At 44.7% G+C, this 16495-nt stretch overlaps 1 protein-coding gene across 1 annotated transcript in view; it reads right to left on the bottom strand.

Annotated features, from left to right (window-relative positions):
- The window catches only part of HS1BP3 (HCLS1 binding protein 3), a 45830-nt gene that overhangs the window by 27332 nt on the left and 2003 nt on the right, over positions 1-16495 (bottom strand). Inside the window, exons 2-4 of the mRNA XM_051615079.1 lie at positions 12917-13082; positions 5241-5448; positions 2775-2997 (exon numbers count right to left, since the gene is read on the bottom strand). Coding sequence (XP_051471039.1) covers positions 2775-2997; positions 5241-5448; positions 12917-13082 — 597 coding nt within the window. The remainder of the gene's footprint in view (positions 1-2774; positions 2998-5240; positions 5449-12916; positions 13083-16495) is intronic.

Raw genomic sequence — 16495 nt, 5'->3', positions numbered from 1 at the left:
AATCATACAGCAGAAAACTACACATTTTGTAGACCATCATTATACCCACAAAGGCTGAAGAGTAGAATTGGCAAATGGGCTGCCCACCAGACATGAAAAAGCAACTCAGACACAGCCTTGAACTTGAGGGAGAGAATCAGCACAACTGAGATGTCTCCTGCAGGCAAAAGGAACCAGAACATTTTGAGCTTCCACCTGGATGATCACCAGCAATACAAAACCAGAAAAAAGACCCTAGTTCAGCAGTTTACTCGTAAGGCCTGTACATTTAACTGGATATCTGGTGGTTCAGCAGCACAGCAGCAGTGCTGGGCCAAATCCAAGTCACAGCCTTCTGGCCCAGGAGGAAAAGCTGTTACCAAATGAAGAATGCTGACAGCATATGGAGGCCTGAGCTACTGGAGAAGTTTCATCCTCATCCAGAAAAGAAAATCCAACTGTAAGATGATGCCAAATGCAAGATTCAATTTAGGTCAGAGCTCTGCTGCTCAAAGTACCCTGGCCACTGATACTGCTTGGAATAGGCAGCCCTGTTCCAGTGCTGACTACATCTTTTCAAAGGTTTTTCACATGGGAAAGGATTGTGGATTATTATTTATTTTTCAACCTGAATTTTATTGCATGTTAGGGAGCAGTTTACTATGAAACAGGTTTATCCAGTCTGCATCACCTCCTCTTTTCTTCATCCCCGTCCCAAAGAAACTCAAAGCACACATGAAGCACTAAAGCTGTGAGGCCTACAAGCTCCCTCTTTAAAGCATGTAAGCACCTAACATTTTAATGAGCATAGAAGACACCCTAAAATGGTCACCTGAGAAATGCCCATCCACTGAGAGCTGAGGTCCTGCCTCTGGCCTCTGACCTAGACACCTATTAGTAGATGGCATAAAGCTGGGGTACCATGCTTATGTCTGACCTGATCTCCACTGAGGTGAATTAAAAATACCTTCCATGGAAGGAGGGTGAGTTACAGAATAGAGAGGCAATGTAAAATAAGATTAAAAGTTCTAATTTCCACTTTTCCTGTTTCTGCCTCAACGCTGTGCATGTGCAATTTATAAATATAATGATAAATACATATGGAGGTGGTTTTTTTTTTTTATAGATAGCCAACCACTGGTTTAGAGTGAAAAACAGCTGACTGCATGTCATGCTGCAGCTCTGTATCACTCAAGACCACACTTCTTACACAAATGAAGCTATTCTGATTCAGTAAAAAACGTTCTCAAAAGGAATGGAAGCAATAAACTAAATGAGGATTAAATACCAGGTCTTGTCATCCCTTCAATGCATGAAAAGACCAAAATAATCTCGACTTTCAAATGCTATGTCAAACTGTGCAGAACAGAAAAGTAAACTTGCTTGTTTTGGCACAGCAAATTCTTTAAAGCTTATACTTTTTCTAAGTTGGAAAATACAACACTGCCATTTGCTAACCCAATAGATCATTTTCCTACCCAAAAAAGGAGAGCTTCTTTTGTAAACCCACCAGCTAAGGACCATTAAATGGGAAGCACTGCTTTATCCTACTCCTCATTGTAAATAGTTATTTAACTTATTTAAACTCTTCTTCAGCAAAAGAATAATTTTGATGCTGAGTAATGAAGCACATGCTTTGCAAAAAGAATAATATTTAAAGTTTTCTGGTGATATGTAAAGGATTAAATACTTGAAGTAAAAAGGATGGTGTCTGGACATCAACCATCACACAGGATTAAAATAGCAGAAGCAAAGTCCAAATGGCACTTCCAGTACTAGTCACTGTAGTCGACCCAACTCAGTGTAGGAAGAGTCTGGCTTAAGAGTCTGGAGTGAATGATCCCCTTGGAAATGACTCAAGGCAATTGGGAAACACCAAGAGAGGACTCTGGCTTGTCACTATCAGTCACTGCCCATCACTGAAGAAGCATTTTGAAAGCACTGTCTGGGGCCAAGACAAAGACCATTCAGTAGTGGCTGGTGACTGTGGGTGGCTGAAACAATTCAGCTGAATGAGTCAGGGCCCACTGAAGATCACAAACAGCTCAGCCTTTTCTACTTGGGCATCTAAAACCTGAGGTACCCTAAAGAAAGTAGTCACTACTCATGATCCCAGCCACTGAGTAACTAGATTTGCTTCCAGGCTTCAGTAGTTAGAAACGTTGTTGGGAATAAAGTGAGAAATTCCATCTTGAAGTGAAGAAAAGCACTGTCTGAAAATTACTGGACAGGTGAGCAAACCCAGATACTAACACCAGCAAGCTTTGATCCAGTTATTCTCAAGCTGTTCTTGCTTATGCCTGAGCAGCATTTAGCATTTGACACCTTCAGAGAAGAGCAGAAGGAAAGAAAAGGCTTTTTGTGAACATCTCAATTAATATGTGGGCTCTTTTGGTCTTTATGCCACTGTAACTATCTCCTGCAGACACAGGTGAGCTCAGAGCAGTTCCAGACACTGTAAACAGCAGTGTACTCCAGAGTGGCACACCCAATGAACCCTGGTGGCTTGATATTTTGTGGTGGGCCCCTGCAGTGTCCCATAAAGTGCCTCATGTAGGCGAGACTGTTAACAAGGCACTCAAACGTCACTCTGCCACTTGGATTTCCTGAGGAATGCAATAAATGCAACCAAGACTCTTCCCTCTACTGGGGCACCTCCCTTCATAACCTGCAAAGGCCTCTTCTCCCTTGTGACAATCAGCTGAAAGCACTCAATGTTATAAAATGCTGGGATGGGGGGACAGTGACATAGAACTAGGCTAAAAACTAGAGAACAAAGGCACTACCAGCCATACCTGATTATACCAAGAGGGTCTAAATCTTCTTCCTCATCTTCCCCCTCTTCCTCTTCTTTTTTCTCCCCTTTTCTGGCATTTTCCACTGATGAAAGCTGTGAGATTAAGTCAGGTGTCTTCTCCTCTTTGAAAAAATCCAATGTCTCATTTTCTTCATCTTCCTTTTCCTTGTCATCAGGAATGTTTTTACCCGTGAAGTCAATGGCACTAGTAGCTTTTGTTCCTGCAAAATACAATTAAGGATGGAAAACTAAGTACACAGGATAACCACTATGCTTTATTTAATGCCTTGCACCTGTTCTTGATGGTTTTGTTTGGGGAATCAAGGACACCATCAGCTTTTGTAGCAATCTTCCAACATTCCTGACTGTCCCTTCTATCCACTGATGTGTCATTACATGTCTGATTTGCTTACTGATTTAAAGTAGCCAAGTAGAAAGTTAAGAGGAAATGAACTTTAGCTGAGACACAGCAGTGCATGGCTAATCCACTTATTGATGTAATTTCTATAGCCAACAGAAACAATAGAATTTCCATATGGTGATTCAACCCATCCACATGAATTTGTCCGAGAAGGAGTTTCCCTCTGAAGGGCTTATTCCTCCCCACTGGCAACAGAGAAGCTTTAAATACTCTGGATAGATACAGGTAGCTAACTTTTACATAGCTAGTTCAGATAAAGTCAATTTTTGTTACTAATTTAATTCATTTGGGCTAAAATTAGATCACTGGACAGCATTAAAAAGTTTCCACAGCAGCTCTTCCATTTACATTCAAAAATGAAACAGAAGTTCTAACTCCCTTCAGTATGCAAGACCCATCCAACTGAGCAAATTCAGCAAACTGGAACACGTGCTTTGACCAAGCCATGCTTGTTACATGCAAAGTCCAGGACAATGAGAGAATTATTCCTTGCTGTGGAGTCTCTGGATGTTCAGGAAAGCAATTTAAAGTAATAAGACTAGCTAACAATAGGGCCGTGGAAACCATGATGGATAATTCATGGTTTCATCCTTTTGTCTGGTGAAATCCCATGGCATGGGAGATGGATCTCACCCAGCTTTTCATGCTTGCACCTGCAGAATGACCCAGGGCAGACCTCATTGACTACATGCAGGTGTCTACACTGAGCAGGTGATCTTATGCTCCCCTTAAGAGATTGCTGCTCAGGGTAGGCAGTAGATGTTAGAATGCTGCTTATCTCACCCCACAGTCACCTATGTTTTACCATGCTGTTTCTCTCTAAACACCCCTGAATATATTGACTATGTCTCCAGGATCTGTAAGGAAAGTGTACCCTACTAGCTTGAAGATGTGCAGCATAGGTACTGAAATCCACCTACTTGGGTAGGGTGAGACTTACCCTAAGGCAGATTGTGACAAACAGGTCACATTATTGCACCCAACCTGTCCACAGTATAAAGTCAGTCCAACCTAACTCAGCTGTAGACCTGTGCACCATGGTTGGGTTAATCAGCATGCAAAGGTTGATCAACATGAATTCTGAATTCCCTATGCAGGGGGTCTACTTTCAAGAGAACACTGCCAGAGAAAAAAGGAAAAAAAAACAACAAACAACCACCCAAAACCTTATTAGCAAAATAATTTTGCCCAATAGTATGCAGTTTTGCTCCCTTTGACTTCAGGAAGCTGCCAGTCTCACACAACGTCTCATTTGGCCACATTTGACACTTTTGCAAAATTGGCTGTTAGCACATGGTGACCTGCTAGCAGCTTCAACTTCACTTCCTTCCAACTAATGCTACCCTGAGAATCCTGCACAGCACCAGGCTGGAGTATTCCCTGCTCAGCAGCTCTCAGCTGAATGAAGAGCAGAAAGTCCATCTGTTCCATTTATTCAATGACTCCCTGTTATGCCCAAGGAACATAAGAAAGGAACTATATGAACCACTGCAAGAGGCAACAAGAGATGGACATGAGGCTAAGGAAAATACGGGTTTAACTAATAAGGAAACAGGCCTTTTATTCAGCTCTTTTTCAGGGTCAGTAATTTGCTTTAGGACTCTCTTCAGCAAGGCCTACCAACTTTATTAGGAATAAAAACTAGACAAAACATTGATCAGTTGTTCACTAAGGGAGACCCTGAACTGTCCCCTTAGAGTCCACTTCTCCACTGATGGTATATGATCATTTAGCCTTCTCCACTTCCATCTTCTGAGTGACAGCTTAGTTACATGCCCAAGGGAAATCAGAGACAGTGGGATAGATACCTTCAAAGCAAGCATTGCCATGTCAACACTTGTGAATGAGGCACGTACCCACTGAGAAGAAAGAGGAGAAAACACCAGCAGCCATGGCTGTGCAGGGCTGGAGATGCACAACAGGGTATTTTCAGCAACAGTCTTTATTCTGGCACTCTCTAGTTTCTGACTACCTGAGTCAAGAACTTAATAACCCTTTTATCAAGCAGGTTCATGGCAGAGGGGACACACATCTTTTCATTACCTAAAAATTCCAGTAACTCAGGACTCGTCGCTAGCTCCTCATTTTTTGAGATGAATTTCATGATATCATTGAACATAGCTCTTCGTTCCCAGATGTCAGATTCCCCCACGAAGAGAACTTTTCTAGGCAAGAGTGGAAGAGAAGCCCGTGGATACCGTGCTGCCAGCCTCTGGTAGAGCTCCTCTATCTCACTGTACTTCTTGGAAACCTGCAATCAAACATTGCTGCATGAGTGAAGTTTCTTTACAGGGGAGACAAGAGCAGCAAAGCAGCAGTTTAAGCACAGTGAAACATTAACCCTGGAAACTGAAGTGGGAAAACATGTATTGCCAAGGAGCTTCACATGCAGCCTGGTAAAAGCCTGTTATCTGCACAGTGCATCCCCCCCAAGCCTTGTTGCTGCTCTTCTGTTATCAAAATCCACTCCCTAATGGAATTGCAGTTCAGTGCCAAATACTCAGGATCCATTTGTCTGACTCATAACTAATGAAATACTGGGAAGATCACTGCTCCAGATACTTTTCTCTGACAGCAAAAATCCATGTCCACTAAAAATGAGCTATACAATGCCCAGCCCTGAGAGATGGGAGGGAAGAGAAGCCCAGCTAGGTAGGTATCTGGTTGGGAAAGCAGCCTGAACCTTTGCACTGTTGAGTCAGAAGAACCATTTCTCAGCCTTGGTGGTATTCCGTGTCCTTCTGGATGTTAAGGTCCAAAAACCTGGTACATTTGCTGCCCTGCAGAGCACCTAATACAGAAACCGAAGGGCAAATACCTTAGGTGACTCCTGACTATTTAATTTATCCATAAGAAAATAAAAATGAACTTGGCCACGGCCTACAAGTTCTCATACATGCAGCAGATGCCAACAGTGAATGAAGTCATTCCTTCTGCAGACAAAAACAGGAAGCCTGAGGAGAAGTAATGCCCAAGATACTAAAAGGAGAGCAATAATCATGGGAATGCTGGTGAGAAATAGTATGGCTTCTGTGCCACATTAAGTTTTGAATTCAGTTCCTTAAAAAAATCAACACACAGAAAACACACACCAAGTAAACACTATCTCTAAGTGGTGTTAGAGACACCAAGGAGAGTGACTGTTATGCTCTATGACTGTGGTATTACACAGACAGCATATTATAAACTATGATTGTGTTTCAATGAATACAGTTAGTTAAAAAAAAAAACACAAAACCAACAAAAAACACAACACAAAACCAAAAAACTAGTTCTAGTGGAATGTCATGGCCCAGATAATCTATTAGGGTCCAGCTCTCATCCTTCTTTAACATGTGTTGGTGAACTCTAGTGGAGTGAATCCTAATCAATACTGCAACATAAAAGACTGAGAGGCTCGAGCACCACTGAGAGTGACTATTAAAAACCTTATAGTGTCTGCTGGAACCTGATGATGACCAGCACAGGTCTGACTGGGCAGCTAGCACTCTCCCAGGTAATTCTTCAGCTCAAGATTTAGCCCTATGTAGAGAACACAGAGTAGCCAGTTTGGGTACTGATGCCCATTGCAGATGGTAAGGAAGCTTCATACTCTGGATGCAGACTGTTGCCAGCTGCCCTCCAGGCCAGAGAACAGGTTCTGACATTAACAGACACACCTCGACTAGTTTACTAAATGAGGAATAAAGAGCAATAAGCACCTCAGCCTCCATGCTTCCTTGCCTTTTGCAGTAATTATCACCCAAGCTAGCTGATGTGAAAAATACCTGCATTTCAGCTGTACAATGTTCACTGTGGATTCAGTGTCTAGTCACAAAAGGCAAGCAGCCTGTAAGGAAGATCTGAAGTATGAAACCAAACCTGAGCTGACAGAGGAGTGGAAAAAGTAGAACTTTACACTTGCCTCCTGTAAGCAACACAGGAAAGGGTGAGCAGCACTGTGCTCTGCTTGCAGGATCTGACTTGCAATTCAGCAGCCAAGCACTAAAGTGATGGCAATAAAGAGATGCTCTCAGAATAAGACAATCCTCCCTTTGAAAGATACCCCAAAAAAAGAGAGGAAAACAATTCTGGAAATTCTGAATTGTTGTACATTTCTAGTTTACTAGGTCCCGGTAGCACTCTGAACAGGGTAATACAACAAAGCCTCTCCACAAAACACTGTGTAAGCACAACTCTAAGGGCAATGAGGAGTTCACTGGTACTTTCTCAAAAGAAAAAATATTATCCTTCACTCAGAAAAAAAAAAAAATCAAGTCTGATATGTAAAAAAAGTTTTTAACATCTAATTAATTTAAATGATAACAAATTAATGTCTGAAACCACTACAAGACAGCAGCCAACCAACAAGACTGTGTCAAAACTGCTTTAAAACACTCAAAAACTAACCCTGAACTGAGACATACAAAGTTATTTCTTTCCTCACTTACTTTTCATCCCTCCTCTATCAAACTCTGAAAGTTATTCCTAAATCTCAATTTCTGACTAATTACTAATTACATTGAACCCAAAGTGAATGCAAACCCCACATTCAATTGCTAATTAAGCCTTTTGTGAATGGGCTTTGAACACAACCACCAACCATGAGAGGCAGCAGAACATACCCGATGAGGTACCACCAGCCCCAAAGCACACTCCTGTGCTGCCCAGAAGCTTGCAGCACACCATGCAGGCTCTTTTCCAGCAGTCTGGGGCTGCCCTCTGCTGGGATAGCCTACCACGCAGGCAAGGTGTTAAGCCTCCAGCCCAAACCTGTCCTCACTTACCCAAGACCAAGGCTGGCCCTAGCAAGCCTCTGCCAGCTCCGCTCCTCATCTGCTGTCCCTCTGGCTCCTCTGTGGTTTTATTCATCTCCACCTTGGTTTTGGTGCTGGAAATGCCATCAACCTCAGCCTGACTGACTGAGAATCACAAAGCACTCTAGGTTGGAAGGGATCATCTAGTTCCCACCCCCTGCATGGGCAGGGACACCTCCCACCAGCCCAGGCTGCACAAGCCCCATCCAACCTGCCCTTCAACACTGCCAGGGATGTTGCATCCACAGCTTCCCTGGGCAACCTGGGCCAGTGTCTCACCACCCTCACACTAAAGAATTTCTTCCTCATGTCTTTTCTAAATTTTTCTTCTTTTAGTTTCAAACCATTGCCCCCTGTCCTGCCACTACAGGCCCTGGCAAAATGTCTTTCTCCATCTTTCTTATATGCCCCCTTTACATACTGAAAGGCTTATTTAAGGTCTCCCTGAAGCCTTGTCTTCTCGAGGCTCAACAACCCCAACTCCCTCAGCCTTTCTTCATAGCAGAGGTCCTCCAGTTGTATGACATGTTCATGACCTTCCTCTGGACTCCCTCCAAAACCTCCATGTCTTTCTTGTACTGGGGACTCCAGAACTGGACACAGTTCTTCAGGTGGGGTCTCAAGAACAGAGAGGGAGAATCACCTTCCTCGACCTGTTGGCCATGCTTCTTTTGAAGCAGCCCAGGATACAACTAGATTTCTGGGTTGCAAGCACACATCTGGGTCTCCTTGCAGCACAGAGTGCAGGGGCCTTACATGGCACTGTCCAGGCCCCTCAGAGTGTATTTTCTCAGGTCAAGTCCCACGTGTCACTCAGAGCACTCTGACAGCTTTGCAGTCAGGAAGCACTGCTCTGCTGTGACAACTCTAGACACTTTCAATTTGTTGTCCTCTGATAATTTTTCAGGAGAAAGGCATATCAGCACGTAAAAAAAAATAAATCTTGCTTTTCCTGGTTACCACTCACAACTCTTTAAAAAGAGTTGATGGATCCTGCAGCCCAAAATGTCAGGATGAAAAAACTAAATGCTGCTCTAGTAACCATTTTATCACTCTTATTATGTAAACAAAGTCCCATTTGATGAATAGCCAAATATTTTTCTTCTGCTGCCTGTAATTCCTCTATGTCTTGATCCTGCAATTACCCCCTCCAAGCCTCTAACTGAACTCTGCGAATACTGTGGAGCTAAACCCCCACCACCTGTAAGTCAGCCTGAGTGCACCCACTTCAAGGAGTTCTGTCAAGCCACAATATCAAAGGCTCAATCCACTTCAAAAGAGTTAATCATGCAAATACACCAAAGCATGTGCATATCTGCCAGGTCAAGACCCTATTTGCCTGTAACGATTAACATCCAACATAGAACTGAGAGATGGGGATGGGTCTGAATTATTTTTTGCACCAGGAACAAATAAGTAAGTTGAATATGATCAAATATAGCCAGAAGGTTAAGAAAACCACGGGGGAGTTCAAAGGGAAAGCCTGAAGTTTGCTACTAATCCCTCCAAAGTCTCACCCATGTGCCTTGCCCCCTTCTTCAAGAGAACCTCATGCATGAAAGGACGCACACCAGAATGCCTGTAGGATACAAGCCTGGAACTCTCAGATGTGCATTGGAGAATTTGATCCCACTCAGCATTAATGGGATTTAATGCCTCCCTTCCCTAGGCTTCTTTGAATGCCCAAATTATGACCTCAAACTTGTCTTCATATGCTTTATATTTACTGCAGGGATTTTGATGAAATGGAGATCTCAGACAGAGCCAACTCAATCCCTTTGGCCAGCCAATGCACACTTCTGAAGACCACTCTTGCTTTTGTAGCATTACATTAAATACTTATGGCTACTGTGACTTTCTTTTTACAAAGCCACTCCTTAACACTGTCACAAAAAGGAGGTACAGCAGCATTGTCCTTTATACAACCAGCTTTGGATTCAGGAATCAAAAGCATCCCTTCTCATAGAGAGCACAAACCAAGCTTTCACTTGCAGACTCCCAATTTCAGCCATTCCAGGACTAATGTTGCTTGGTGATCTCGTGGATATCCGTTATGATAGATTTTAATTACATGACCACATGCTGATCCCCCCACCTGTTTTGCCCAGAAGAGCAAACACTATTTCTTTTTAATCAACATAAATTCTTAGCAGCTCCTGATCCTATTGCTACACTGAGAAGGGATATTTTTTCCCCCTCTAAAATTACAGAGGTTATTATGTGCAGGAATTTACCCTCACAGCACACCTGTACAGTCAGGAAATAGCAAATCCAACACACAGATCTTGAGGCCCACAGAAAGAAAGCCAACATTTGCAAACAGGCAATGATAAAAACATCAATGAATGCACACCCACATACTTACACTCCTTTGTTTTATCAGAGGAAGACAGTTCTAGATTAAATCCCTCCTAAAAACGTGCTGTGCCTGTCAAGCCCTGGGAAGTTATTTGTTCAGCTTTGGAAAAAAACAAACTTGGCTAACAGAAGTAACTCCTGAAAAAGATGCAATTAAATTGGGCACAGATAGAAAGAGAAGGCACTATAGGCTAGGCTGACTTTTAGTAAGGTTAGGAAGAGAGAAGTTAATTGCTAAAACAGGTAAGGTGTGGCTAGAAGAAATGCACTGAAGATAAACAAAGCCTTTTCTTCTTCTCACAGAAAATGGGAGGTCTGCAGGCCATAATCAAGTATCACCTTTGCAGCAGTGCCTCTGATGCAGTACCAAAGGTAAAGCAATTTCATGCTTCCAATCAGGCAAGAGGATTATGACCTTTGAAAGAAATCCAGCTGAGCTTTCCTTCAGTTACCAAATACAACCTCCTCAAGGTTAAGCAGTTCTACAACCCATTTGCCCTATTTTAGAAATGGCATTTCTTAAATTAAAAAAACCCCTCCAGCTTCTAAGCATTTAGATCTGAAAGTCATCACAGAAATAAGTTTCTTCACCTGTTAATGCTTCATGTTTCAATTTGAAATGCTATGATACTGCACAGTCCCATTAAGGCCGGGAAGCAGGGAACTCTGGATTGTTCAGACTCCTCAGGTGAGATCCAAAATCTCTATGCTGTCCATCTGGTTTTGGCCATAGGCCCTTAACATATCTCGATTCAATGTCATCTAAATTGCAGCCCAGAGATCACAGCTAGCCTAGAGGACACTTCTATCCTGCTCACCATTTTTTTTCCAGGGATGCAGAGAAGCTGGAGCAGCTCTGCTATGAAGACAGGCTGAGAGAGATGGGGCTGTTCAGCCTGGAGAAGAGAAGGCTCCAGGGAGACCTTAGAGCACCTTCCAGTGCCTGAAGGGGCTCCAGGAAAGCTGGGGAGGGGCTTTTCACCAGAGAGGGCAGTGACAGGACAAGGGGTAATGGCTTTAAACTGAGAGAGGGGAGATTTGGGTTGGATATCAGGAAGAAATTCTTCCCCATGAGGGTAGGAAGGCACTGGCACAGGTTGCCCAGGGAGGTTGTGGCTGCCCCATCCCTGGCAGTGTTGAAGGGCAGGTTGGATGGGGCTTGTGCAGCCTGGGCTGGTGGGAGGTGTCCCTGCCCATGCAGGGGGTTGGGAGCTGATGATCTTTAAGGTCCCTTCCAACCCTCACCATTCTGATTCTGTTTGAGCTACAGATGCTGCTCAGCCGCATCCCTGCCCACGCGGCTCACAGCCCAAGGCACAGAGATGCAGTTTGGCTGCTGCCACCTAGGGCACGAGAGTGTGGAGGGCAGGCACGGCCACTGCAAACAGGCGGGAGAACACCTAACAAGGATAAACAGTTTAGCTAATATTCAGGAAAAAAGGGGGGGGAAGGAGGGGGAAGAAAGAGAAAGATGAAGGGTCTCAAAACACAGACCTGGCTCCCGAGGTAGCCAAAATTGGACTAACGTGTCCAGAGCCAATGAAAATCTTAACCAGCCTACCCATCTTCCCTGACCTACCAGCCACCTCAGCACTCTGACACTGGCTCCTTTCTCCAGCCTCTCAAATTTGGTCATTTCAACAACAACAAAACCAAGCTCCCTCTCTCCCATCCTGCTCACATACTTGGGCAGGTAGAACAGGCACACAGTGGGTTCTTTTTCCTCCCTCAGATGTGTCATCTTACTCCCCCTTGCTGTACAAATCTGATGTGTTTGACCTGCTGCCCAAAGTCACCTCATTCCTCTCTGCTGCTCCCCGGTCGCCTGTTCTGTTGCATTTCACCTGCAGATTCTCAGGGTAAGGGCTGTGGTTCTTGTTTGTTTGACAGGGCACTGAACAGACACTATAGGTACAATTCACCCCACCTGGCAGCAATAGGGTTGGGGTTTTCCTCCATGCCTACACACAGGAGGTGTCTCCACTCTCATGACAGTCAGATACAGTTACTACATTTTGACAGGATGTGACTGAAACACAGCTGACCTGAACACAGGCAGCTAGTGGCACCCTGGGTGGCATACAGATGGTGTGCCCATGCCTTATGTCCTGTGTCACATCTGTCAGCCCCAGGCAGACCTCTAGGAAATGGTACCAGCCGAAGTCTAGCTGAGCATCTATGGTGTGGTGGAATCCACTTAACACAACTACATTCCTCTCAAGACTAGTGTACTGACTGGGGTGGAAGCTTAGAAAATACTTATCTGATGAGCTAAATGTTATCCCTGTCAGACTATACCAGTTTTCTTCTTTTTGACCAATGAAATGTCAGGAGGTTTTACCAGAGGAGAACTCAGGTTCATTTCACTTGAGAAGAACAACTAAGTCCTGAAAATCCTCCTCTAACTGCATAATACTACTGCTGCAGAAATGGTACAGACTGTTGTCCTATCAAGGCCCTTAACCCAGGATGGCTGTGATGACAAGTATCTGCTGCACCAGGACCAAAATAACCAAAGCTGATTAAGAAAGTGATCACTAACACAAACACCAATTAAACACTTACCATAAACTGAACGACATCTTCAGGCTTGTGCTTTGCTGATTTGAAGGCAGCCAGTCGGGTCACGACGACAATGTGATACTCTACATGGCCAGACATCACCTTCCCACGGACTTCCTGGTACTCTGGCACTGACAAGTCCAGCCCTGTGTGTGCATTCTGAATCTGCCTAGGGGAGAAAACACATGCAGAGTTCAGGCACTGGCACAAAGACTTTTACCTGCCCCTCTCTAAGGATCTGGTTCATAGCTCAAGAAAGTCAGTGCAAAGACTCCCATTTCAACAAGACACCAGACAGACGTGATCCCAACACTGTTCCTGCTCTGCAACAAGACAAATTTGGATGCAGGCTGCTTCCTATATTCCATCCCAGAGCACCTGCCACTGGCCACTGCAGACAAAATGTCAGGAACACAGCACTTCTGGGAACAGAGGATGGGAATCATTCACAACAGGACTTCACCCACAGGAGCTGAAGGTGCTGTCTGACCCAGCAGGGCAGATGAGATCCCATGATCTGTCATCACAGCTTGTTTTGAAGCAAAAGTCTGTTCACTATGACTCACACCAAGCCCTATGCACCTCTCCTTTGACTTAGGACATCCCCACGAATGGCACAGTAGTTGAAACAGATCATGGAAGGAAGGGGCTTGCTTGAGTGCAGGGACAATGTGAGGTTTGTAGGGCCCAACCAGGGAAGCTTGGGTAAAGCCCAAAATACAAAGAGAAGTTGCTGGAGCAGATGGCTGGGCCAACCCCAGTCTCTGTGGAGGTCCTTGAGGAAAATGTGACAAGTATCTGCCAGGACAGAGCATGATTGTCATGGTTTGGGCCCAACAGGACAGCAAAGGAGCAGCCCCACGGCCGCTCACGCAACTCCCCACACACACTCTGGGATGAGGAGGACAAAGCTCCTGGGTCAAGACAAAGGACAAGGAGGGATCTTCACTGATTGAGGTCCCGGGCAAAACAGACTCAACTTGGGGAAAAATAATAATTTAATTTCACACTAATCACACACACACAGGACACAGACACACCCAGAGCAGGGCTCACACAAGTTACCCCACCCCTCCCTTCTTCCTGCCCAAATCCCTTTGTTCCCGGTTTCTCTCCCTCCTTCCCCCCAGCAGCACAGGGGATGGGGATGGGGTTTAGAGTCAGGTCACAGGCTGGTGGTTCCTGCTGCTCCTTCCTCCTCAGGAAGAAGGATTCCTCACAGTCCTGCCCTGCTTCCCCGCGGGGTCCCTCCCATGGCAGAGTCCTCCACCAGCCTCTCCTCCATGAGTCCTTCCCACCAGGCCCGGAGCTGCTCCAGCCTGGGCTTCCCACAGAGTCACGGCTGCTTTGGGAACAAACTCCCCTGGCCTGGGGGCTTCCAAAGCTGCACAATCAGAGTCCACAGGCAGCAAATCCTCTGGCCACAACATCCAAGTCCAGTGGCCAAGTTCACCCCTCCTGGCACCTTCAGGGAATGTTCCACCAGGTTCCTCCATGGATGCAAGGGCACAGCTGCCATCTCGGCATGGGCTGCAGGGAAACTTCTGCTTGGGCACCTTCTGCCCCTTCTTCCTCACCAACCACCAGCACAGCTCTCCTCCTCCAGCACAGCTCTTCTCCCCCTCTGCTAGCTCTGCTCAGGTGTTACAGCTGTTCTTTTGTATGTTAATGGCACAGGGGCATGTATTGTCCCTCTGTTGGCCCCTTGGCTGTTTTTTGGGGCAGATTCATACTGAGTATGAGGCATAAGGGGCAAACACTTTGGTCAATTCTGGTCACCTGTCTGCTCCACTCCTCCCCCCAGGAGGGTCACAGGGGAATAGGATTCCTCCTGTTTGTTCCCAGAGCTGAAGATGTTTAGCAGAACCAAGCATTGATTCTGGTTTCCATTCTCCAGCAGTAACTATAACCATCGAGCATTATCAATCCTACAAGCAGACAATGGCAGGAAGACATGCTGTTAATTTCAGCCAGTGCAGTCACTTAGAAGAGACTTAACTGAAAAGTACAATTACTAGAGAGAAATTTGGTTCTGTCCTGGCTCAAACCAGGACACATTCAGAGCATCACTACCACCTGAACACATTTCCAAGTGTGTCCTTCCTATGTGTGAATGCTTTTTAAGAAATGAGAAGGGGCTGTTTTAAGACCAAAAAAAGGAAAAAAAAAAAAAGGAATTTCTTTTAACTAAGTGTTCTTCCTGCTTATTTTATTTAACCTTAGCTGTACAAGGAACATCAAGTCCCATCTTGTCTGGACTTCCTGTGGATTGCAGAGGTGTCTTGTGGAATTCTTGCCTCTTTCTTTAGGAAGTTTAGATTCATTAACATGGGCTCCCTTCACCCAAGGATACACGAGGTGTCTGAACTTAAAATACACTTTAAAGAGGTTTAAACAATCTAGTTTCAAAGGACTCCACTCATCATGTCAAAACTTGACCGGTTCTTTTGAAACTCGTGTTTTTCCAAGAAGGCAATCTCTGAATCTCCAATGCAAACCTGAATAAAAAGCTTTTTGAAGAGAGTATCTCCAGAGTTCTCTATAAATTGGACAGCAACAAACAAGGGCACAGGCCCAATTTCATACCCAATCCTCTGTGCAAGCCATGTTTAAAACATCAGGGTTTTAACAACAGCTCCTACCATCACCAAGATTTCACACTAGGTGCCTAAATGCCATTCTGTTTGCTCCAGTTCTGCTCTCATTTTCTGCCAGCCAAGGACCTGCCTTCACACTAACAGATAACGTTCTGTTTTCAGTTACACACTGTCAGCCTGTGCACACAATCAGTAGTGCCTGTGTGTGAAGACACAGGGGCCTGGCTTTCACACAGCAGGCTGTCCAGCTGGTAAAGTAACAGCCACTGTCTGCAGTGTTGTCTCCTTCAGTGGCAGCCAAAACGCTGACTCAAGGGACACCTGCCAGGGAAATCAGCTGGATCTGGGGTTTTTGGAATACACCTGCAGCAGAGGAAATGTTCTCTCCAGATGTGCAGTCACTCCAAAGCTGCAGCTATGACAGCAAACAGGTCTGTCAGGAGAGAGTTACTTCTGTTAACACAGCCACAAATGATGAGGTAACCTGCTTTTCACCTCTGATGTCAATACAAGGAAAAAAACACCAGGAAGCAATCCTTCCTGAATGGCCTTATTTAGCTTAAAACACCAAGCAGGTACAGACGCTCTGAGATGACAGAACACCAACTTCACTGTACGAGCTGCTACATCCAAGAGTTCTAAAAATGTCACAGAGTTAATAAGCACCTTACCTGCACCTGGGGATTTTCTTTTAAAACTGTTAAAAGTCTCAGCTAAAAATGACTGTCATGGAAAGCATTAGAGGCAGGGGCATTTTTGCTTCTTTGCTTTAGGCTTTGTGATCACTGTCGTAATTGTCTCTTACATGAAACCTACTGCTAGTATCTCTTCCACAGCAACAGGATTGTGCAGTTTTTAAATATAAAAATTACTGTGGACAAACAGAAATCAGCAGGGGGGCTGAGACAGACACCCTGTGCTACCCAAAGCACACACTAGCTCTTCTAATGCCTTAGTTTGAAAAGAAGCAGCCCCCAGTGTTTTA

Source organism: Apus apus, chromosome 3 (genome assembly GCF_020740795.1).
Source record: "Apus apus isolate bApuApu2 chromosome 3, bApuApu2.pri.cur, whole genome shotgun sequence".
NCBI lineage: Eukaryota > Metazoa > Chordata > Aves > Apodiformes > Apodidae > Apus > Apus apus.
This window is presented reverse-complemented; position numbering and strand designations above follow the sequence as displayed.